The 23,374-nt window shown below is 39.4% G+C and overlaps 1 protein-coding gene across 1 annotated transcript in view; it reads right to left on the bottom strand.

Moving 5' to 3' along the window:
* Mkln1 (muskelin 1) overlaps nucleotides 1-23,374 on the bottom strand; it is a 289,313-nt gene that overhangs the window by 245,511 nt on the left and 20,428 nt on the right. Inside the window, exon 2 of the mRNA XM_042695879.1 lies at nucleotides 14,038-14,156. Within this exon, the coding sequence (XP_042551813.1) occupies nucleotides 14,038-14,054 (17 nt within the window). The 5' untranslated portion in view covers nucleotides 14,055-14,156. The remainder of the gene's footprint in view (nucleotides 1-14,037; nucleotides 14,157-23,374) is intronic.

Below are 23,374 nucleotides of genomic sequence, written 5' to 3'. Positions count from 1 at the left end.
ATCATGTTAAGTTAGGTAACCCATATGCTGCACTTTTCACCCTTTTTCTCTCGAGTATTATACTCTCCCTAAGATATACACAGAACTATGCCATACATAAAGAAGACAGAATCATCAAAAATAATTTTTTTAAAAAGATCTTGTTTCCGTATCTTGGAAATTCATTTCAACATGTGTGTGTGTGTGTGTGTGTGTGTGTGTGTGTGTGTGTGTGTGTAAAGAGGCACATATGGAGTATCCTCTTTAGGTCTCATTGTGTCTAGAATCCTGTATAATTTATCATATCTTTGTGTATTTTAGATCTAATTTCTGCATATCAGAGAGAACATGCACCATTTGTCTGTCTGTGCTTGGCTTACCTCACTTAACATGTATGACAAGGACTGAGTGCTATTTCTAAAATGCCCTTCCAACCTTCCTTCAGAGGATGCTATGACAGCAACCTCATGCTTTCTTCTAGAATAAGGATTCTATTCAGTGATGTTAACCACTGCTCCCAACTGCCTTGTCTTGCAGTACAATATATGTAACATACTGTATTTTACTTATTCTCTCTCTGTGTGTGTTTGTGTGTCTGTGTTGGGGGATATAACACAGCCTCACACATGCTAGGCAAGTAAACTGTCACTGAGCTATATCCCAGCCACATTCTGTGCTTATGGATACAATAAGGAGCTTTTCCGTGTCAGAAAGCCTGTTCCCAGCACAGCATAAGGAAGTCTGCAGGTTGTTTGCCCTGCTCCTTGACTTCAACATGAATATGCAGTGGCCATGAAGCATTAAATTCCTTGGGCAGGAACACAGTTTGTGATTGCGGCATGATGACAGTGGCCTTCCTCATTCCCCACTAGGCCCTTTGGCATTCTAATAAGGATTATAGGCTCCTGTATGAGAGCACTGGACTTCAAATGAGCTGTTTTATTAACTTACCCCAACTTGCTCTAATTGTCTTTGAGGCCTCTAGATCTCACCTGGACTTCTTTCTTTCCTTCCCTGAACTTTAATACTTCGCTGCTGGCTCTTGTCAGAAGAAAAACAACTATTGAGTCACTAGCCCCTCATCCCTTCCAAGAATTTTGGCTTAAAAAGTAAAAACACTGCTGGGGGCCAGTGGCTCATACCTGTAATCCTAGCTACTCAGGAGGCTGAGATCTAAGGATTACGGTTCAAAGCCAGCCAGCCCCAGCCAGCCCCAGCAGGAAAGTCTGTGAGATGCTTATCTCCAATTAACCACCAGAAAACTGGAATTGGTGCTGTGGCTCAAGTGGTAGAGCACTCGCCTTGAGCTGAAGAGCTCAGGGACAGTGCCCAGGACCAAAATTCAAGCCCCACAACACCCCCCCCCCCCAATTAAAAAAAAAAAAAAGTAAAAACACAAAAAACCCTACAGTGGTTTGTACCTATAATCCTAGCTACTCAGAAGACAAAGATTGGGAGGAGGATGATTTTGATTTCTTATCTCAGGAAAAAAAGTTTGTAAGCCCCCATCTAGCAAATAAGCCGAATCTGAGAGATATCTAATTTAAACTACACAGGAAACATAATTAGGAAGATCTTAATCCAAAGTGGCTCAGGCAAAAATGACAGACCTTACCTGAAAAATAACTAAAGCAAAAATGGATTCGTGAGGCCCTGAGTTCAAACCCCAGTACTGTGAAAAAAATTGGCTAATAAAACAATCCTAATGATAATGTGGTAGGCAATTGTAAATAATAATACTAACAATGATGACAATAATAGCTGAAGAGTAGTTATTATTTATTGAATATTTACTATGGATCAGATATTCTACTAAAAATGGATAATTATACATTTCGCTTAACACTGTGAGGAAATATCACTCATAGATAAGAATGAAAAATTGGAGCTAGCAAGTGAAGATGAGAGAAAAACTATCTCTAAAAATTTTGTCCTAAGAAGTTCCATCCTAGTCTTCAAATGAAGTCTCATCGTAGTATGCAGATTTCTAAGATTGAACTTTGATCCTAGAGGGAGATCTGGGGAGTCAATGATAGCAACCAAGTGTGTCTGTCATTGCAGTGGTTAAAATCCAGAGTCTTGACACTTAGGAGGCCTCTTGAGTGAAGAAAACATCTCTGTGCTTGAGAGTCATGTTGGAATGTGAAGAGATAATGTAGGTGAAGTGCTTTCAGCAGCATATAGGAGAAAATATATATGAGGCATTTAGATATTGTCCATTTGACTGCTAAGTATTAGAAGGCCCATAACTATTTTTTTATACTACAGGGTTTGAACTCAGGGTCTTGGGCTTGCTAGGCAGACCCTGTACTGCTAAGCCACCCTTCCAGTCCTTAGTTGTCCTGGTTATTTTGAGTCTCATGCCAAGACATGTGTCTGCACTGTTATTACCTATTTTAGGCTTCCTATCATAGCTAGTTTGACAGGTAGACACCACCATGCCCAGCTTCCTCCTGTGAGATAGAATGTTATGGATTTGTTCTGCCTAGTGTGTGTGTTTGGGTGGGGGGAAGAAGGGGAGGAGGCTATTTAAACTTTGATCCTCTAGATCTCAGCCTCCCAGTAGCTAGGATGACAGGCATGAGCCACCGATGCCTGGCTCCCATACTGTATTTCAGCTTCTCAAATAACAGAAGTGCACTTTTACTTGAGATTATAATATGCTGTTGCTCCATTTTCTGCAAGTTTCATTTTAATTGAAAAGGTGACAGAGTTTTGAAAATAAATACCCTAATTCCATTTCCCTGATACAACCATTGCTTTTATTTTTGTGTGCTGCCTTCCACAAAATTTTGCTGGTTTTGAGAAGATGGATGGAGAGAATACTGACTGCACTGAGTCACATTTGGGCTTTTGTCACAGAGTAGCTGTACAACTTTAATAAAGTTATGTAACTGCCCTTTGCCTTAGTTTTCCAAAGTATAAAATGAAAGAGTGAGGCCAGATGAACTTTAAGATCTCTGTAGCTCAGACAGTGGATGATTTCATCTGTCAGGTACTTTTTTTGACTTTAATAATATTAATAGAGAATTTTCTAAGGTAGGTTATAACTAAAAACATTGGGAATTTCATATATGGGTACCCAAAACATTAAAAAACCTATAAAAATTAATATCTTAATTCATGATATAAATGCCATACATACATATCTACAACTATATTAATAAAAAATATAAGTAATACATTCAGTCTAGTAAGGCCATTCTACTCTTTGTTGATATGTAGTTATTTGCAAACTAAAAAGAGCAGTATTCTAGCACTACCATTTTTTCCATGTACTGTTTATAATTATTTTTAAAGTAACTATAAGAAAAGGAAAGATGGAAAAACAAAGGAAAAGTTCTAGCTGACCAACTAGATTGGCGGAAACACATCAAGTATACATGCCTTCAAGACGGGCAATGGTGGCTCACGCCTGTAATCCTAGCTACTCAGAAGGCTGAGATCTGAAGATCATGGTTCAAAGCCAGCTAGGCAGGAAAGTCTATGAGGCTCTTATCTCTAATAAACCACTAGAAAACCAGAAGTGGCGTAGCTCAAGTGGTAGAGCGCTCGTCTTGAACTGAAGAGCACAGGGACAGCGCCCAAGCCCAGAGTTCAAGCCCCACCATCAACAACAACAACAAAAAACAATAATCCTTTACTATGAACACAGTGGTTCAATTACTTATACCTATCCTGCTGTGTCATGTAACTTGTATGACTTTTCTAGAGGCCATTCAACAATACTAATCAAGAGCTTAAAAATGCTACTACCCGTCAGCTAGTTAATTCTACATAGAAAAATCTGTACTTAGGAAATAAAAAGTACACTAATGCTTTATTGCAGTATTATGTAGAGGTATAGAGAACTGGAAACAATCTTAAGTGACAAGAAATAGAATGGCTCAATAACTGATGTTAAAAACAGGAAATAGGGGCTGGGAAGGTGGCTCAGTGGTAGAGCGCTTGCCTTGCATGCCTGAGGCCCTGGGTTCCATTCCTCAGCACCACATAAGCAAAAAGAAAAAAAAGCCAGAAGTGGCGCTGTGGCTCAAGTGGTAGAGCGTTAGCCTTGAGCTGAAGATCTGAGGGACAGTGCCCAGGCCCAGAGTTCAAGCCCCATGACCGGACCAAAAAAAACAAAAAAACAAAAAAAACAGGAAATAATCAGGTGCCAGTGGCTCACGCCTATATCCTAACTATTCAGGAGGCTGAGATCTGAGGATAATAATTTGAAGCCAGCCTGGGTGAAAAAATCCCCATGAAACTTTTTATCTCCAATTAACCACTCAAACACCAGAGGTGGCACTGTGGTTCAAGTGGTAGAGTGCTAGCCTTGAGCACAAAGAAGCTCTGGGACAGCACCCAGCTCCTGAGTTCAAGCCCAGCAACTGACCAAAATAAATAAGTATATGCATGTGAATACAGTTAGAATGGATATGTATTTGTGAATGTGTGTGTAGATATTTTTCCTTCCTCAGCAAAGTCATCTATGGAAGCCAGAGGTGCTCTCTGCTATGGTTTACTTTCTAGTCTGTTCAGTGAGCAAAGAAGCTAAAATTTTTTCCATTTGTTTTTTAGTTTGTTTTTATTTACAATATAGCCTAGAGATCAGTCTATAATCAATATACCAAAAGATTCCCAAGTCCTTTTTATAACTGCACAGAACTCCACTGTATGAATATACCAGAGCTTGTTTACTCAATCTTATATTAACATTTGGTTATTTCTTGATTTTTATTTTCAAGACTTTTAATATTCTATAGTTTTGTATTTTATGTATATGTATGTGTGTATATAAATGTGTAATGTATGTATATATGTCATAAATTTAGATATGTTCTTGCTGTGTAGAAATACACAAAGTAAATCTAAATCATACCAAATATAAGGGAATTATCAAAGACAACTAGGGTTGTATCAGAAGTCTAGAACCAATTTGAAGATGCTACCAGACCAAATAAGGATTATTTGAGCAATAAGTTTAAAAGATGAGATGATCTGGGTGCTGGTAGCTCACTCCTGTAATCCTACCTACTCAGGAGGCTGAGATCCTAGGATCATGGTTCAAAGCCAGCCCAGGCAAGAAAGTCCATGAGACTCATCTCCAATAAATCATAGGAAACTGGAAGTGGTGCTGTGGCTCAGGTGGTTGTACACTAGCCTTGAGCTGAAGAAGCTGAGGGACAGCGCCCATGCCCAGAGTTCAAGCCTCACAACAGACCGACCCCCCCCCCAAAGAAAGGATGAGATGAGGGGCTAGTAATGAAGTTTAATGATGAAGTAGTAGCCTAGTACATGAAAGGACAATCCTCTTAGTTTTAGCATTACAAATATCTAGGATGATAGCTGTGAATCAACAGCATCTGGCTAATGGGTATATACTTTCAAAGTCCTTTTAAAGATCCATGTTGAAATATTTATAGATGAAATGATATAGTATCTTGGAATTCATTTCAAAATAAAATGAATAAGGTTGGGATGTAGAACAGTGGTAAAGTACTTGCCAAGCATGCTTGAGCCCTAGGCCTAATCCACTGCACTGCAACAAACCATGCCCAATCCCCGAAAAAAACAGGAATAAGAGTAGAAGGGTATTGATGGGCTAGCAGAATGATGGATGTGGGGCTCATTATTCTGTCAACCTTGGTTTATGTTTTAAATTTTCTTTTTTTTTTTTTTTTTTTGGGCCCGGTCGTGGGGCCTGAACTCTGGGCCTGGGCGCTGTCCCTCAGCTCTTCAGCTCAAGGCTAGCGCTCTACCACTTGAGCCACAGCGCCACTTCAGGCTTTTTTCTTTTTGCTTATGTGGTGCTGAGGAATCAAACCCAGGGCCTCGAGCATGCAAGGCAAGCGCTCTACCACTGAGCCACCTTCCCAGCCCATGTTTTAAATTTTCTATAAAAAAACTATTCATTATTTTGGGTGCATGTCTGTCTGTACATGTGGCTATGTATGTGTATGTTATATAAATGTATACGTGTATTATAGAAATACCACTATAAGGAAATAAAATGTTGATGATGATGATATTTGTATGATAAAATTATAGGTGATCTAGTGATACTGTTTTCTTCTACTCTTATTTTTAGATATATTTTATAATATACATATATGATTTTTGTTTGTGTACTGCAGATTGAACATAGGGCCTTGTGTATGCTAAGCATAAATTTATTACCAAGCAACCCCTTTAGTTTTCTTATATTCTTTGTAATCAGCAAATTTTTATTTAAAAAGATAGATAATCTTGTAACTTGGCATGGTAGTATACACCTATAATCCAAGCATTTAGGAGACTGAGGCATAAGGATTGCAAGTTCAAGACCAGGCCTGGGCCATACAACAAGTTCCAGGACTGGGTTAAACAATGAGACCCTGTCTAAAACATATATTTTATTTTTTTCTATATTGGGGATTGAATCCACCTTTTACATGCTAGGTAAGCTTTCTGCCACTTGATCCACATTCCCAGCTGAAAGCAAATATTTTATTTAGCAGCACTCATTTTTACTATTCAACTATAATTCACTTCTGGCACGGTAAATAAAATACTTTTTAAATATAATTGAGCAAGGCAAATCATTTGATACTGCATTATATTTTGTTTTGAGTGAATACAACTAATATTTTTATGAAAATATAGCTCTGAATTAAGGTTTGAGATTTAGAAATCTGTCATTTGGTGCAACAGGATAATCTTAAATTTATAGCCAAGAGTAAACATATTTTGGTTTTTTTCTTACATAACATAGAACAACTGATCCAGTATGGTAAAATGTTTTCCCTCCAAAGTCACATTCATGCTGAAATCAGCATCTCAGATTTCAGTAAAATAACTTGCAGATAAAAAAGCATTTTTAGTCGGACACTGGTGGCTCACGCCTGTAATCCTAGCTACTCAGGAGGCTGAGATCTGAGGATCGTGGTTCAAAGCCAGCCCGGGCAGGAGAGACCGTGAGACTCCTATCTCCAATAAACCACCAGAAAACCGGAAGTGATATGTAGCTCAAGTGGTAGAGCGCTCGCTTTGAGCTGAAGAGCTGAGGGACAGCGCCCAGGCCCAGAGTTCAAGCCCCACGACCGACAAAAAAAAACAAAAAAAAAAGCATTTTTATTTTATTGTTGATCAGGGGGCTTGAACTCAGGAACTGCATTCTGTCCCTGAGCTTTTTCACTCAAGGCTAGGACTCTACCACTTTGAGCCACAGCACCACTTCCATTTTCTAGTGGTTAATTGGTGATAAAGGGTCTCGTGAACTTTCCTGCCTGGGATGGCTTCAAAATGTAGTCCTCAGATCTCAGGCTCCTGAGTAGCTACATTTCTTAGCAAAATGTTCTTGTACTTTTTTTCTACCTATAAAATTGTAAGGTTAGTTCCTGTCAGTTTGGGAGAGCCCTTTTTTGAGAAATTAGGGGGCTCTTTTTCTTTCTCTTTCCTGCTTTCTGATACTCAAGGAGATCAAGAAGTTACCAATTTGAATACTCCTTTTGTATCACTAACATAAATGCAGGGCATGGCAGTAGATGCAAAGAAAGAAAAAGGTAGTTACTGATATTTTTAGTATATTAATAGCTAATATGAAATACTATATGTTTATCCATGCAGTGAGTGAGTCCTTTAAGATCAATAAAAGATTTTAAAATAAAAAATACTTAGAATTATATCATGATCTGAATTTAATATTTTTTTGTCCCTTCATTGCTTTTTTTTTTTTGACAGTCCTGGGGCTTGAACTCAGGGCCTGGGTACTGTCCCTGAGCTTCTTTTGCTCAAGGCTAGTACTCTACCACTTGAACCACAGGGCCACTTCCAGCTTTTTCTGTTTATGTGGTACTGAAGAATGGAACCCGGGGCTTCATGCATGCCAGGCAAGCACTCTACCACTAAGCCACATTCCCATCCCCTTTCATTGCTTTTTATTTACTTTTCATTTTTTTTGAATGTGCCATTTATAAAATTATATTTTTATTATCTTTAAGTAGTTATACAAAGAAGTTAGTTACCATTCAGCCAATCCGTTTATGGATACAATTGTGTCTTAACCAGTGTCACCCTTATTATTCTCCTCAATACCTCCAAACCCTACTATTCCCTTCAACTTTCTTAGTTTCATAGGATATGCATTAGATTTTATGACTGCATTCTCCCCTTCCCTCTCTTCATTTGCCTACCCCACCCTTTAATTAATGCCTCTTTTGTTCTGAGTGTAGACTTCAAACAGTCGTCTATAGGTTATAGTTATGCATTTAGAAGTGAAATTTAACAAATGACTCTAGGCAGGTATTTTTGATTTGGGTCTCTTTGTTCTTTTGATCTTTTGTTGGTTAGTACTTGCTTCCCATGAATTCAGTCTACACTTGCAACTTTCCAGGTCTTGTCTTAGGTATTTTCATATGTAATCCCATTCAAAAATCATGTGAAAGAGTTATTTTAGAAAGAGGTTAAGTTGCTTGTCCAAGATCACACAGGATTCTAGTTATTCAGAGAGCTATGTTACTACTTGTAAATAATGGCGTCTGAGAACATTTGTAACAGTCCTTGGTGTCTAGCACCAGCTTTGGACTAGAAAGTATGTCAAATTAGTTCCAAGGCTGATATCTATCTGTTTGCAAAACCTCCCACACCCTGGAGGAGGTGCAGGAGGTGCAAGATGACTCAGTATTGGAGCAGAGATGGGGCCAGCTGAGCTGGAGCATGCGCTTATGCAGACCCAATGTCAACTATGGAGGAGAGAGGAGAGATCTGTTCACAGCAGCAGAGCAGTGCCAGCTTTCTGCCTGGATCTTTTTAAAACAGAAAGTTCAGACATTTTGAAGTCTCGGAATAGGCAATATTTTGATTTAGCCAGGAACAAAATAAAGGTCACCCTAAGAAAGCTGGTTCTTGACATCTTTCCAATAAGGGTCACTTGTTTCATCTCAACAATTCAAAGTTTGGAACTAAAACCCTCAACCTTAGTAAATTATATGTTTGAAATACTGAAAGTTCTAATTAGACATACATCCCAAATGCCAGGAGAAGCCATTCCATTCATTTGATCTTAGTTTTATGAAAAACTGCTGGTTTGGGATGTGGCATTTAAAAAAAAAAAGCAATTTACCTTCAGCCTTAAAAAATGGAATATGTGAGAAAATAATTTTCCAAGTTTTATTGACTCAATGATGAAATAGGAAAATATGTTTATAAGAACACAGCTACTTGGGCTGGGAAGGTGGCTCAGTGGTAGAGCGCTTGCCTTGCAAGCATGAGGCCCTAGGTTCGATTCCGCAGCACCACATAAGCAAAAAGAAAAAAAAACTGGAAGTGGCGCTGTGGCTCAAGTGATACAGCGCTAGCTTTGAGCTGAAGAGCTGAGGGACGTGCCCAGGCCCAGAGTTCAGGCCCCATGACCAGACCTCAAAAAAAAAAAAAAAAAAAGAACACAGCTCAAGAATAAGGTATCTAAGAAACTTGAAATTTCAAATGCTAAATCTCATGGTAAGTTTCAAATGTTATTCTCCAAGAAGACTCTTGGTTCCAGCTACTAACAGAAGTATTCCAATGAGCATCAGCTGGCCATCACATTGGCTGTTCCTATGTGATTACACCAAAGTTACTAGACACAATTTATTTGTAGAGACATAAAGATAGGTTATACAACACCTTGAAAGTAAACTTGAAGTAAATGATATTAGGAACAAAAAGCATGATGAAACCAACTCTCCTGCTTCCTGGAGAACAAATGTTTACAAAAGACTTGAAGCCAGGAAAATGGAGATCCATAATCACAAAGGGCAAGATAATCAGTAGAATCTACTAAGTCTCCATAAATGACAAAACTAAAAACTGGAAACCAAACAAACCTCAAGCCCCCCTCTACTCTGAAGGAAAGAATGCTAAAGAGCTTTGACCTCTTCTGCCCCACTACCTACCACAGAAACCCCAGCCAGCAGCTGATTTTAAAATAACCAACTCTCAAAAAATTATGGAAGATTGCTATCTAAAACACACACATACACACAATCACTTTGATCACATAGGTCAAGTCCACACTGGCATAAGTAGTAATTATTGAGGAAGGTAATTTATTTTAATAACCAATTCTTTTTCAGATTTGCCACAGAACTAAGCCAACTTAATTAGGAAGGCACAATAATATTGGATTGAACTATTTTTTAATCTTAAGAATTTTTATTATAGAGAAAAAGTTTGGACAATTTAAACAATTACATGCTTTTTTCTCCTTTGCTGTATCTCAATTCTTGCTAATCTACAAAGTATTGAACTGAACGTGGTTCATTCTTAATCTTTTATATATTTTAAAAGGTAAATACTGGTGGCTAGTTTCTATGAGTAATAAGTCATATTCCCGAGTTCCCAGACTGTTGCCCTGGAGAAAATATGCCAAATTTTGACATCTGTGAAAACTCCTGTGTACTTAAAGCATAGAATATCTAGAGCTTCTGCCATGATGCTTCTGGATGATTGTGTTAATGCACTTTCAACATTTCACAATATCCCTTCCCAAACACCAGAGATTGTGGCCTGCAAAGCGCTACTTGTTCCCACGTTGGCATTTTTTCCCATTTGGATGCAACATCTGCTAAGAAGCAAAGTCATGTGAAAGAAAATAGAACTTGGAGTTACAGTGATTTCGTGAGTGTCTTCTAAAGCTGTAGTGACCAGTGCCAATCCCAGTTTTCTACCTCCCAACTACTTTACTATAGGATATTTAAAGATCTTACTTCAGTTTTCTCATTGTCAAATGGTGATGGTTACCAATAACTGCCTTAATAGAGTTCTGAGGTTTAAAGGACTTTTCTCTTTTTTTGTCCATTTTGGGGCTTGAACTCAGGCCTGGTTACTATCCCTGAGCTCCTTTGCTCAAAGCTAGTGCTCTACCATTTTGACACAGTGCCACTTCCAGTTCCCTTGTGGTTAGTTGGAAATAAAAGTCTTACGGATTTTCTTGCTGGGGATCGTTTTGAACCACGTTCCTCAGATTTCAGCCTCCTGTGTAGCTAGGATTATACGCATGAACCACTAGAGCCCAGCTTAAAGGACTCTTTAAAGGGTATAGAAGAGTCTCAGGTATCCTGAGCACTCTGTAAGTGTCAGCAACTATTAGTATTGTATGACTCAGAATCTCATCTAACCTCTCTGGGATTCTATTTTTTCTTTTGAACAAAATAAGATCACAATTTCACATGTTACTTAGAAAGATCAAATAAATTCAAATAAGATAACACATGAAAGTTATTGAGGCATAATCAAGTATTAGACAATTCCTATAACCAGCTAGAATTATTTCCTTTCTTCTCTGTTTACACACACACACACACACACACACACACACGCTCACACATGGTTGCACCACACCCTCTCCATCCCTCTGCTGTAACACTTTATATTGCATATGAGGATCTCTTACCTGTCCATCTCTCCCACTAACAGTGTATCCTCTGACTCACCTCTGCATTCTCAGCACATTAGACATACCTGGCATAGGACAGGTACTCAATAAATATTTGCTTAAATGAATATCATCACAACAGTTGTGCAAGAACACTCAAGACTTTTCTTTGCCCAGAATGATGTATTATCACTTTTGTATTGTGTCCATAGTAGACTACTAAAAAAGTGCTTGTTTCTGTCTGCAGAGGTAAGATACTAAGCTTGTGCCCTTCATCTGCTGCCAATTTTATGTGCTTGCATTTGTTTATCCTTTTCAATTCATAAATAATTATTCAGCACCTATATGTGTCAGGTCATAATCTGAGCTCTATCTATTGCACAAGTGGTAAATGCCAATGGCATTTAACTCTGCTTACCAGACATAGAAGTAACCTATTTACTGTAGAACCATCTACCCTTTGCAATAATAAACTCCCTAATTTGAGTGCTACATTAGAGTGCTAAGATCTCAGAGTGGAAAAGAATGGTTTCTAGAACTAAGGATTGTTAGAACATGATAATTAAGGTCAAGGATCTGACTGCTTGAGTTCAAATCCTGGATCTGCACCAAGATGTAAGACCTTAGGCAAATTGTAAAGCCTCTATGCCTCACTTTTCTCATCTGTAAAAACAGAGCTAGTAAGATAGATGTGAGTATTAAAAATGGAAACCTTGGGCTGGGAAGGTGGCTCAGTGGTAGAGTGCTTGCCTCACATACATGAGGCCCTGGGTTCGATTTCTTAGCACCACATAAGCAGAAAAAACTGCAAGTGGTGCTGTGTCTCAGGTGGTAGAGTGCTAGCCATGAGCTGAAGAGCTGAGGGACAGTGCCCAGGCCCAGAGTTCAGGCCCCACGACCGACAAAAAAAAAAAAAGGAAACCTTGCAGTATATGGGGGTACATGTCTGTAATACCAGCAATCAGGAACTAGAAGGCAGAAGGATTGAGGGTGCAAGGCCAACCTGAACTATGTCGTGAGACTTTGTCCCAAATAGCAAAACAAAAAGAGAGACAAAGAAAAAGAAAAAGAAGGATAAAAGAAAAAGGCATAAATGAAATAATAATCACTTATGGTGTGTGCCATATAACAGATACACATTGCAATACATGCTTACTGGTTATCTTACTCTCCCCACTCTGTTACTCCCACACTCAGTGTTTAAACTTCCATTACAAATTTTCCCAACATATGGGGCATGGTTTCTCAGCTTCTAGACACTCTACCCCCTTTTCAGGGAACCAACTACCTCTTGTGATTGTCCATTTAATGCCTAGACTAATATAATTGTTGATAAATTATATGATGTTGAAATATACATGCTTCTAGCTTCTACTCATTGGGCCTTGATTTCCTAGGAAGAGTGGTATCTCTCCAATGTATGTTAGGCCCCCTAAGACTTCAGAAAGCAGCTATGAATGTTGTCACTCTCCCCCTCACCCACACATAACCTGAAAACCCTCTTGCTATTGCTGAATGACAATTTGTCCGACCCTTCTGTTTCTTTTTCTCTGTTCTTGAATATTTTCATTTATCAATGTCTCTGAATATCTGAAGACAAGAATTTATAAAACAAAACAAAATGTGGTTTGATCACAAGGAGTACTAGAGAACTAGGCCCCTTTTGAACACTATAGTTCTATTAATACAGAAGATAAATTTTTTGGAAGCAGCATCACACTGTGTTGACTCATTATCTCCTTAAAATCAGCAGGGACTCTAAATCTTCCTGAGGGTGTGTTGTTTGCAAGTCATCTACCCTCACCCTGTGCTTGTATAACTGAATTTTGGGGATCTTTGAGTACTTTACATTTATACCCATTAGCTTTGTATTATTAGATATGATTCATTATTGGATTTGTCAGGACTTGGGAATAACAAATTCTGACTGTATCCACAAACTTATGTGTTATCCCTTTGGTTGCATGTCATCTGTAAATTTCTTCAGTATGCCATCAATGTTATCATCTTAGGGATCAATAAAAATATCAAAGGAGACAGATGCAATCAGGACCTGCTTTAGATCCTAAAGACCTACTAAAAGCAACAAAACAACTTTTATAAGACATTCATTCACTCAGTCAACAAGTATTTGTTGGGTGTATTCTATGTCCTATTCCATGTGTTGAACAAAACAAAATCCCTGACTTCCTGAAGCTTACATTCTTGAGAGACAATCTAAAAAAGAATATAAGTAAATAACATTAATGTCATGAAAAAACAAATGCAAAAAAGAACAAGGAGAAGGCAACAGCTGTTTATAGCAAATTGGCTGAAGTTGAACTGCATTGCTCTTGTCTGTGTTCTTAGTCTGGATCTAGGTTGCCCAATGTGGGTAGCAAGTCTTTGTGACTCCACAAAATCCCCTTTCTCCATCTGGAGTCACATTAGGGAAAAAAATCAATAAAGCAATGATGAGTTTAATTCATCATGAAACAAAATAGAAAATTTAGAAAATCATGAGACTTCCCTTTCTTTTGGACACAGATATTCAACATTTTAAGAAAAACTCAAATCGCCAGGAAGCCAGTCACATCTGATGACGTTTCAGAGTGGAGAAGTTTTAAAATATTGCTCTATAGAAACAGAACGTAGTTTTAAAAATATAATAGAGAAAAAAAGCCTGAAAAATTACTCCTTACCTTATTCCAATCCCCATGTTCTCAGGTATGGAGTGGGTAAATCAAGCCGCTTATAGAGAATCAGCAGATAGGGTGCTTGGCTGACCTCAATGCATGGCTTGCAGTCTGAACATTGAGCTCTGGAAAAGAAGCCCAGAGGGACAGCTTAGAAATCTGCCTCTACTCACTGTTCTTTGTTCATGATTCTAATGTTTTGGTGGAGCATTCTATTATGTTTAATCTTTAAATCCTTTTGATGTCAGAAGGACTTGATACTTTTTATTTCATAAAATACAAGTTGTAGCTTTTGATTAGAACTTTCTACATTCTCACAATGAGACATTCAGTTTTTCAGCATTTTTTTTATTGTGAAAATACTGTGCAGAGGGGTTACAATTACATGGGCAAGACAATGAGTACATTTCTCATCAAGCATTGTAACCTCTTCCTTTGTTTCCCCTTCCCATCCCATCCCCCCCCCCTCCGCCCCCTCAACCCTCAACCCCCCCACCAAAGTTGTAAAGTTAGTTTTCGACATAACGACTTGTCTCATTGTTGTTGTTGTTTTTGTACATCTCATTGTTGCAATGGGTCCACCTGTATCCCTATTTAAACATTTTTTTGTACCAGATATTTTTGCTAGTACTAGAAATATAAAGGTAAGCAGGATAAATATGATCTCTGCTTACAAGGAATTCACCTTAGAGGGTGCGATAAGAATCAGGAAAGTCAGCTCTGATGAAGCAGTATGTTTTGAAGTGAAAAGGAAGCAAGGATGGGGAGTTAGTGACTTCTACAGAGATTTACAAGGTGTGAAGGATTTAGTCCTACAGAGAAGTAGGAAGTCTGCCTGTGGCAGAGGACACGGCTTATCACACTGAGGAAGTCACAGAGATGACTCCATGCTGAGTCCTAAGCACAGTAAGGCACAGTTGAGGAAGCATGCATCAACTAGGGATGAGCCTGGAAAGGCAGAACATTAAATTATGTAGAAATTTACAAGACCTAGGTATAGAGAAGATAGACTGTACTGAAATGAGTGATTGCATGTTGGAGTTTTGAAGAGAAGTCAAGACTAGGAGTCAGATTTTGGACTGAATAGTAATGTCACATGAATACAAGATGGAGTTGTGGGGGAGAATGTGACACATTCGGCATTGGTTGTGTTTGTGATGCTTGACATTCACAGAACAGCAGTAGGCAGCTGGATCTAGAAGTTTAAAGATACAGGTTTGGAAATCATTACACCAGATAATAGAATTTACAGTGATGAGTGAAACTGTGGAAGGTGTTTGGAGAAAAAAAGGACCTAGAAGAGAATCCAGAGGAATACTACAGCTCTAAGGATGGGAGAGAAAGGATTCCCCGGAAACAGCAGGAAGTTGAACCAGAGAGGCAGTGAGAAACAAGAAGTGTGAACTGTCTCAGAGGACAAGGGAATAGCACATTTCAGGAAGTACATTACTGCTAGATGCCAGTGGCTCACGCTGGTAATCCTAGCTAATGAAGAGGCTTGAGATATGAGATTTGAGGTTCAAAGCCAGCCCAGGCAGGAAAATCCTGAGACTCCTATCTTCAATTAACTACCAGAAAACCAGCAGTGGAAATGTGGCTCAAAAGTGTTAGAGAGCTAGCTCTGAACAAGAACACTCAGGGACAATGCCTAGCCCTGAGTTCAAGCCCCACAAGCAACAACAGAAGGAGTACATTATTAGCTGGGGTGCCCACAAGCAACAACAAAAGAAGTACATTATTAGCTGGGGTGTCTATTCAGGAGACTGAGATGAGCAGATCTTGGTTCAGAGCCAGCCCAGGCAGGAATATCTTTGAGACTTATCTCCAGTTAATAACGATAGGGCTCAAGTGGCAGAGTACCAGCTTTGAGTGAAAGAACTAAAGGACAGCACCCAGGCCCTGAATTCAAGCCCAGAACCAGCACACACAAAGTATATTATGTTCAATAAAGTGCTATAAGATGCTATAAATGCTATAAAATGTTTTAAGATAAAGTAATAAAGATTGAAGAGCACCCATAGGTACCCCTAGAAGCTATTTGACCAGTTTGGCAAGAAACTGGGTCAGTGGATCAGTGGATACAGAAGGCAGGCCACAGTGCATTGAGAAAAAAATGGAACCAATGCATTCAGGCAACTTTAAAAAAAAGTTTGCCTTAAAAGAGGAAGATGTGACAGACATAACCCCTAGACTTTCTTCCTAAGGATAGAAATATTGGGCCCTTATAGAACCAACCTCTCTCCCTCACTCCTTGCCCCCCCCCCCCCCAGCAGTACTGGGAATTGAACTCAGAGCCTCATGCAAGCACTTTACTGCTTGAGTCATACATATCCTCTGTCCATGCTCCTAGTTATGTTGAGCTTAGGTTTCCTTCCTGGGAAGGAGATATGGGGCCCATCTTATTTATCCAATAAAAAATACTCACCTCCCTTTTTATAAATATTCCCAGTGTTGCTAAAAATCTGATTCATCCTTGGAATTAATTCTTAAAATTAATTCTCAAAAAAAAGAATTAATTCTCTACACAAGTAGATGAACACATACTGGGTCTTCTGAGTGGCACAATAAGTTTCCATGATGTCAGGATACTGGGTGGCATTTCTGTGGATGCAAGTCCTATAGAATAGGAACTTTTCTGGGTTTGTGTCAGGTGATCAAGATCTGGTTCTGGTATGAAATAGCCTGAGAGCCAAAAAACATTAGGGGACTGGTTTGCCTGGACATTAATCTAATGGTGGCTGTAATTTATGGGCATGATCTGAATAGCTGTTGCTTGAACTATGAGAAGTGCTTGCTTATTGGGTCACCGTCTGTGCTGGAAGACCCTCTTTGTAAAAAGCAACTGAGCCAGATGCAGTGGCTTATTTGTGTAATTCTAACTACTTAGGAGGCTGAGATCTGAGGATCATAATTCCAAACTAGCTCAGGCAGAAAAATCCGTGAGACTCTTATTTCCATCTGTCTAGCAAAAAGCTGGAAGTAGAAGTGCGGCTCAAATGGTAGAGCACCAGTCTTGAGGAAAAAGCTAAACAACAGATCTTAAGGCCCTGTGTTTAATTTCCAGTACCAGCACATACATGCACACATGAAAGTGCAAGTTGAGACACTCTTTCATCACACTTACCTAAAGCCAGAGGGATTACTGGTTTACCTTGTTTCTGCTGGTGTTTTCCATCTATAGCTATCCTGAAAGCTCCCAACTCCCCATCTTCCTGCCTCATCCTTCCTACTTCTAGGATTATAGGTGTGTTCTTCCATGCCTCATTCTCTGTTATTTATTTATTTACTACTTACTTTGTCCTAGTACTAGGGCTTGAACTCAGGACCTCACTCTGTTGCTGTACCACAGGAACCACACCTCTACTTTCTCTGTTATTTACTTTGTTTCCTGTCATCTGTAACAGGCATTGTCAGTTAGGATACAACTTTTTTAAACTGTAACTTTCAGCAGAGCACTGGTGATTCTCCTATAATCTTAGTTAGTCAGGAGGATGAGATCTGAGAATCTGAGAATTCAAAGTTAGTCTGGGCAGAAAAGTTCCTAAGACTTTTTATCTCCAGTTAATCAGCTAAAGCCACTGTGGCTCCAGTGGTAGAGCACTAGCCTTGAATGAAAAAGCCAAGCAAGAGTGCAAGGCCCTGGATTCAACTTCCAATGCTGGCACAGAGAGGGGTGGGGGAAGTGGAGGAAGAAAAAAAGGAAGGAAGAAAACACCCTGGAAGATTATATTGCTAAATAGGTTATGAATGCAGGCTCTGGTATAAGGCTAGTTAGGTATCTATTCTCACAGCCTATTATCATGGCTCAGGTTATGGAGGAGTCAGGAGAGGAGTTTGGTCACCTTGAAGTCTGGAACAGGCATCTGGCCCCACAGCTGGCCTGGCAGCTATGCAAGCAGAGAGCCTCTCTGAGAGAAGTCAAAATAAGTATGTCAGGTGGACAACAGGATTGTAAGCGTGAGCAATGCTGAAGGTTGGTCCCGGGGAGTAAAGGTAGCGAAGTCGCAATGAATGGACACCAATGGGTCTGTGTGGACAAGATCAAAAAAGCAGATGAGCTGAAGCCACAATTCCTATACCTCACAATTCCTATACCTCATTGTCATAGTCTTCTCTTTGGCATCATGACCCTCCATTCTCAAAGACAGGAGTTGCTCTTGAGTGCACACAAACATCAGGTATAACTGGTTCAGGAAGGTAAGAGGACATATGCCCAACCACTCGTCCCCTGAGAGCCAGGACTTTAAACAGAGATCTGCCAGTTCATTTCATCCTGAAGTCAACAACAAAACCAACTGTGCTGCTTACTGAGTGAAAGCATTGTTTCCAGATGGTAATACTTCCAGGATGCCTAGGTTCTCTAAAACACACACACACGGTGCCTGCACAGAAATGTTAACTGCCATTGCTTTGTGATTGAACACAGAGAAGAGAAAGAGCTGTGGTAAACACCACATACAAACCCAATAGTTTTGCTTTCTGCACAGATATGCTGTACAGTTTTCAGCTTGAGATTTTTTTTTCTATTTCAAGTCAATCATCTACCTGCTGGATATTGTTTAAAGAAGAGTGTTCATTTTATTTGATAGGACTGAAAAGAAAAAAAGCTAAATAATACCTCATTTGTATATAATGCCTGTCTTTTAAGAAGACATCATACCTGTTTGAACTCTCTAATTTAGACTAACAACACTTTTATAATGTAAATACCAATAAGGGCTATTATCATTTTACAGATTAGACAGGAAAGAAACCAAAGGAGGGAATCAGATGATTGGTTCGTGTGACTTCCATTTTAGAAGTGTCACAGCTAGCTTTTCATTTTTTATAAACAATGAAATCCTGCTTTGGATAAATACATTTATTACGGTGTACCTTGCCCTTAAATTTTAAAAGAAAAAACGTATTGCTTAAAAGAAACCAAAACACTCAGATCACATTTCTTTCGAAAATCTAAACCAATAAGTTTCCACTGCCTAGCTCTACTGTTCATCACTTGGTTCTTACCATCTAGGACCACACATATTACAAATGGACCGTATATTGTCCCTTTTCCATATGTGATATGCCACCTCAATTGGATTTGGAAAGTACTATTCTATATACAAATTCAAGATTGTTGCCCAGTGCAACCTAGACTTCAGTCTTCCTATTTGTGTTTTCTGTGTGGCTAGGATGGCTAACTAACTTTACTTTTCTAACTAACTCCTGTTAACTTTGCTGGGGCTAACCTCAAGCCTTGACCCTCAGACCTCTTCCTCTGAGTGGCTAGAATTAAAGGCACAAGTAATTGTGCTTGTCTTTCAGATTTTTTTTTTTGTATTCATTCCTGTATTCACACACTCAAACATGTTTGCATCCATTCAAATGGAAATTGAAAGTTCAAAAGGTGCAACCCCTATTCCAGATGCAAAGGATAAAAGTAGGTATTAGACAAACTCACAGATTTCAAGAAACTCACAGCCCAGTGAGGTAGCCAGATTAAACAGTTGTAGTTTGGTGGTAAAGACAAGACCTATGTACAAAAAATGGTTTGGGGAACACAGAAAGGGAATCTGGTTTTGTTGGGTTGAGAGTGGAAGGAGATGCTCCCAGAGTGCCCAGGAGAGGATTGGGTTATTCCAAGGACAGGGAGCAGTGTGTGCCAAGAGCAAATGACACATCTGGAGAATTAGAGGAAACAGAATTCAGATATTCTATGGTGTTTTCTGTCTTACAGCCCAGGCACGGATACCCCATTAATTATACTATAAAGGGAAATTTATTATCATAGTCGTACAATGAAAAAAAAGACATTTTCTGTGGGATCTATACCATAATGCCTTCAGAAACTTTGGCTACTTGAAGAATCTCACATAGGGAATAGCTTAAAGTAAAAACTTCAGCCAGTCGCCAGTGGCTCACGCCTGTAATCCTAGCTACTCAGAAGGCTGAGATCCTAAGATTGCGGTTCAAAACCAGCCTGGGGCAAGAAAGTCCATGAGACTCATCTCCAGTAAACCACTAGAAAACAGGAAGTGGCGCTGTGGCTCAAGTGGTAGAGCACTAGTCTTGAGCTGAAGAGCTGAGGGACAGTGCCCAGTCCCAGAGTTCAAGCCCCACGACTGACAAAAACAAAAAAACAAAACAAAAACCTTTGAGCCTGGTTTATCCAAAGTTTGTATTCTCCAAATTTTATTACTATTATACCCTAGGAATAAGAGTTAAGAATATCCAAGAAAGCTGTTCATCAAATCTAGGTCGTCACTTAGCCTATCTCCAATATTTCACTATAAAGCTTTTATATAGCAATACTTCAAAATACAACATTTTAAAATGCATTGTGTTGGATAGGTCAGCCTTTTTCGTTTTACCTCTGATTATTCAGGTATGGTGTTGGCCAGTCCCAAATGCATGAGAAGAAGCTTTACAGACTTATTAACAACTCACGCACTATCAAGGGGTAATTGGAAATGGTTCCTAAAGATCCTACACCAAGTGCTTTCCATCTTATTGAGAAGTCCTGCATGAAGGCTCTTGTATGAACTGGAACAGAAGGAGAAAGGGCAATCACAACACTCAGAACCCTCAGTAAGCTAATCCTACAGCCTCTATAATCCCACTCTTAAATTCCCCTGTCACTGAAAAGCTTGCATCCTGAATCATATCCTTTCTCAAATTGGGGATTTTTTAAGGTACTTTAAGAGTTCAAAATAATTAATTGATTTTAGTTTCAGATCAATTCATTGAACCTAAGACATCACTGTTTCATCTATCCAACCTCCACCCATTCAACAACACCTCCTTCCTCATTTTGTCTATCTTTTAAAGACAATCCAGTCTCTGTTACTCCACTAAAACACAAATGAGAAGTGAAATGGCTTCTGTGATGTCAGATCCAATGGCTCATTCTCAGTTCTCATCTGTGCTGTCATCAGCTTCTTGGGACTGATGGTCTCTGTTGCCTTCCATCATGTGCTCTGGCTTTCCTCTTACCTCATTGGCTGTTCCTTTTCAGACCCTTGCTGGGTCCTTCCTTTTCTCTCAGTGTTGGGCTTGTCTGTCTATAATTGCCCATCTAAGTCTGTTGGGTTTATTTTTCATTTTTTACATTTTTATTAGCATATGCTGGTTGTACAAGGGAAGTTCATTGTGATATTTCCGTGTGTGTGTGTGTGTGTGTGTGTGTGTGTGTGTGTGTGTGTGTGTGTATACAATGTCTCCTGATCAGATTCCCTCCTCAATCATCCTTCCTCATTCCCTCTTCCTTCTTGTATATGTGCATATTTGCCAGCAATGGGGCTTAAACTCAGAGCCATATACTCTTGCCTAGCTTTTTCTGCTCAACATCAGTGCTCTATCACTTGAGCCACAACTCTACTTGTGGCTTTTTGCTGGTTAATTGGAGATAAGAGTCTCATCAATTTTGTTGCCTAGGCTGGCTTCACACAGAGATTCTCAGATCTAATCCTTCTGAGTAGCTAGGATGATAGGCATGAGCCACTATCGCCCAGCCTTCCCTCCTCCCTTCTTAAATTTTCTTATATTTTCATACATGCATATAAAGTACTTGGATCATCTTTACTCTTCCTTATCCTCTCTGTTTATCCACTTTCTCCTACTGGCACCTTCCCCACAACAGAGCCTGTTAGGCATTCTTGTCATCCATTTTCTTTAGCATATATTAATTCTACAAAGGGGATTCACCATAGTATTTCATACATGTGCATATTATACTTTAATCAGATTAATCTCTATTATTCTCTCTTTACATGTACCTCCCATCCTTCTATTATTTAACAGTTTTTAGTGAGTTTCCTTATGCCATCTTCATACATAGATGATATGTTTTGAGTATATTGTTTCTAAATACTATATTTTGGGAGCTAGAGATACAGCTTAGTGTCAAGTGCTTGCCTAGTATGCTCAAAGACATGCATGGGTTTGATGCTCAACACTGCAAAAAAAAAATTAGGTTATAAGGTGAAGCAGCAGCTTCTCTGGAAAGTGCCTGAAGTTTTAGTGGTATAGGGCAGGAAGAGATGAGTTGGCTAGAGGAGTGTTTTTATGAAAGGGGAATAAGATGGGAAAAGAAACAAAAATGTTTAAAGAAAGATGCAGTGATGACCAGGAAAATGACTTGAAGCTGTATTGTGAAAAAAAATTGATTGACAGCTAAGAAATCTAGAGTTTATGTTGAAGACAGTAATTATCAGAGGTTCTTAAAAAGGAGAGAGTTGGGATCATTCATATTTAACAAAATAAGACTCGGAATCATGGCTCAGATGGTAGAGAGCCAGCCTAGCAAGTGCAGTGTCCTGAGTTCAACCCCCAGTACCACCAAAAGAAATAAAAAGTTAATGGCAGCATGAAGATCCAGCTGTAGTAAGGGGAGAATGGAGCCAAAAAAGCCAACTAGGGGCTGGGAAGGTGGCTCAGTGGTAGAGCACTTGTCTTGCATGCCTGAGGCTCTGGGTTCGATTCCTCAGCACCACATAAGCAAAAAGAAAAAAGCTGGAAGTGGTGCTGTGGCTCAAGTGGTAGAGCGCTCGCCTTGAGCTGAAGAACTGAGGGACAGCGCCCAGGCCCAGAGTTCAGGCCCCATGACCGGACCCAAAAAAAAAAAAAAAAAAAAAAAGCCAACTAGAAGGCCAATTTAGTTGTCTCAATGATGCGATTAAGGTCTGGATCATGATAATAGCAAAGGAATAAAAAGTAATGCAAATACATAGGAGATTTAGAAGTAGCTGGGAGAGCCTAGTTACTGAACAGATAGAGGCTTGAGAGTAGAGGAGACAGACAGGTTGAAGTGCAGTGACATTAGGCCAAAAGCAGGAGACCAAGTACAGAGAGGTTGATTACTACTATATTAAGCAGGATGCCCAGTGTGAATGAAGGGCAAGGCTATAGATAATGGAAGGGGTTTGGATGAAGGTACAGGTTTAGGTAAGTCCTCCTAAAGGAGGGAAGTTCCTGAGGTGGGCAAACAATGTGTGCCAAGCCAGGACCCTGAACAAAAAGGATACAAGCAACTTTTTAGAGGGGACCTGGGAGAAGGGACTGGAAAAGAGCCATGAAAAGGAGGCATGGGATATAGGTACCTGTGAGTGACAAGCAGAGGCAGAAATAATCTTCAAGGAGAAAATAATCAACAGCTTTCCCTGGGGTCAGATGGTTACAATAGGTTTAGTAATTAGAAGATAAAATGAACACAAATTCTTGAGAGTTAGAAGTTAAGATGGAGAGAGCCTTCTCTTGGGAGTGTAGCTGTGAAGGAAGTAGGTAATTGGAAGAAGATGCAGCTGGGTCAGGATGGATGGGAGCAGCATTCAAGCCTCAAGACAACCACAAGATAACCTCTAAG

The sequence above is a fragment of the Dipodomys spectabilis genome, unplaced genomic scaffold (assembly GCF_019054845.1).
Source record: "Dipodomys spectabilis isolate Male_0828 unplaced genomic scaffold, ASM1905484v1 ptg000197l, whole genome shotgun sequence".
NCBI lineage: Eukaryota > Metazoa > Chordata > Mammalia > Rodentia > Heteromyidae > Dipodomys > Dipodomys spectabilis.
This window is presented reverse-complemented; position numbering and strand designations above follow the sequence as displayed.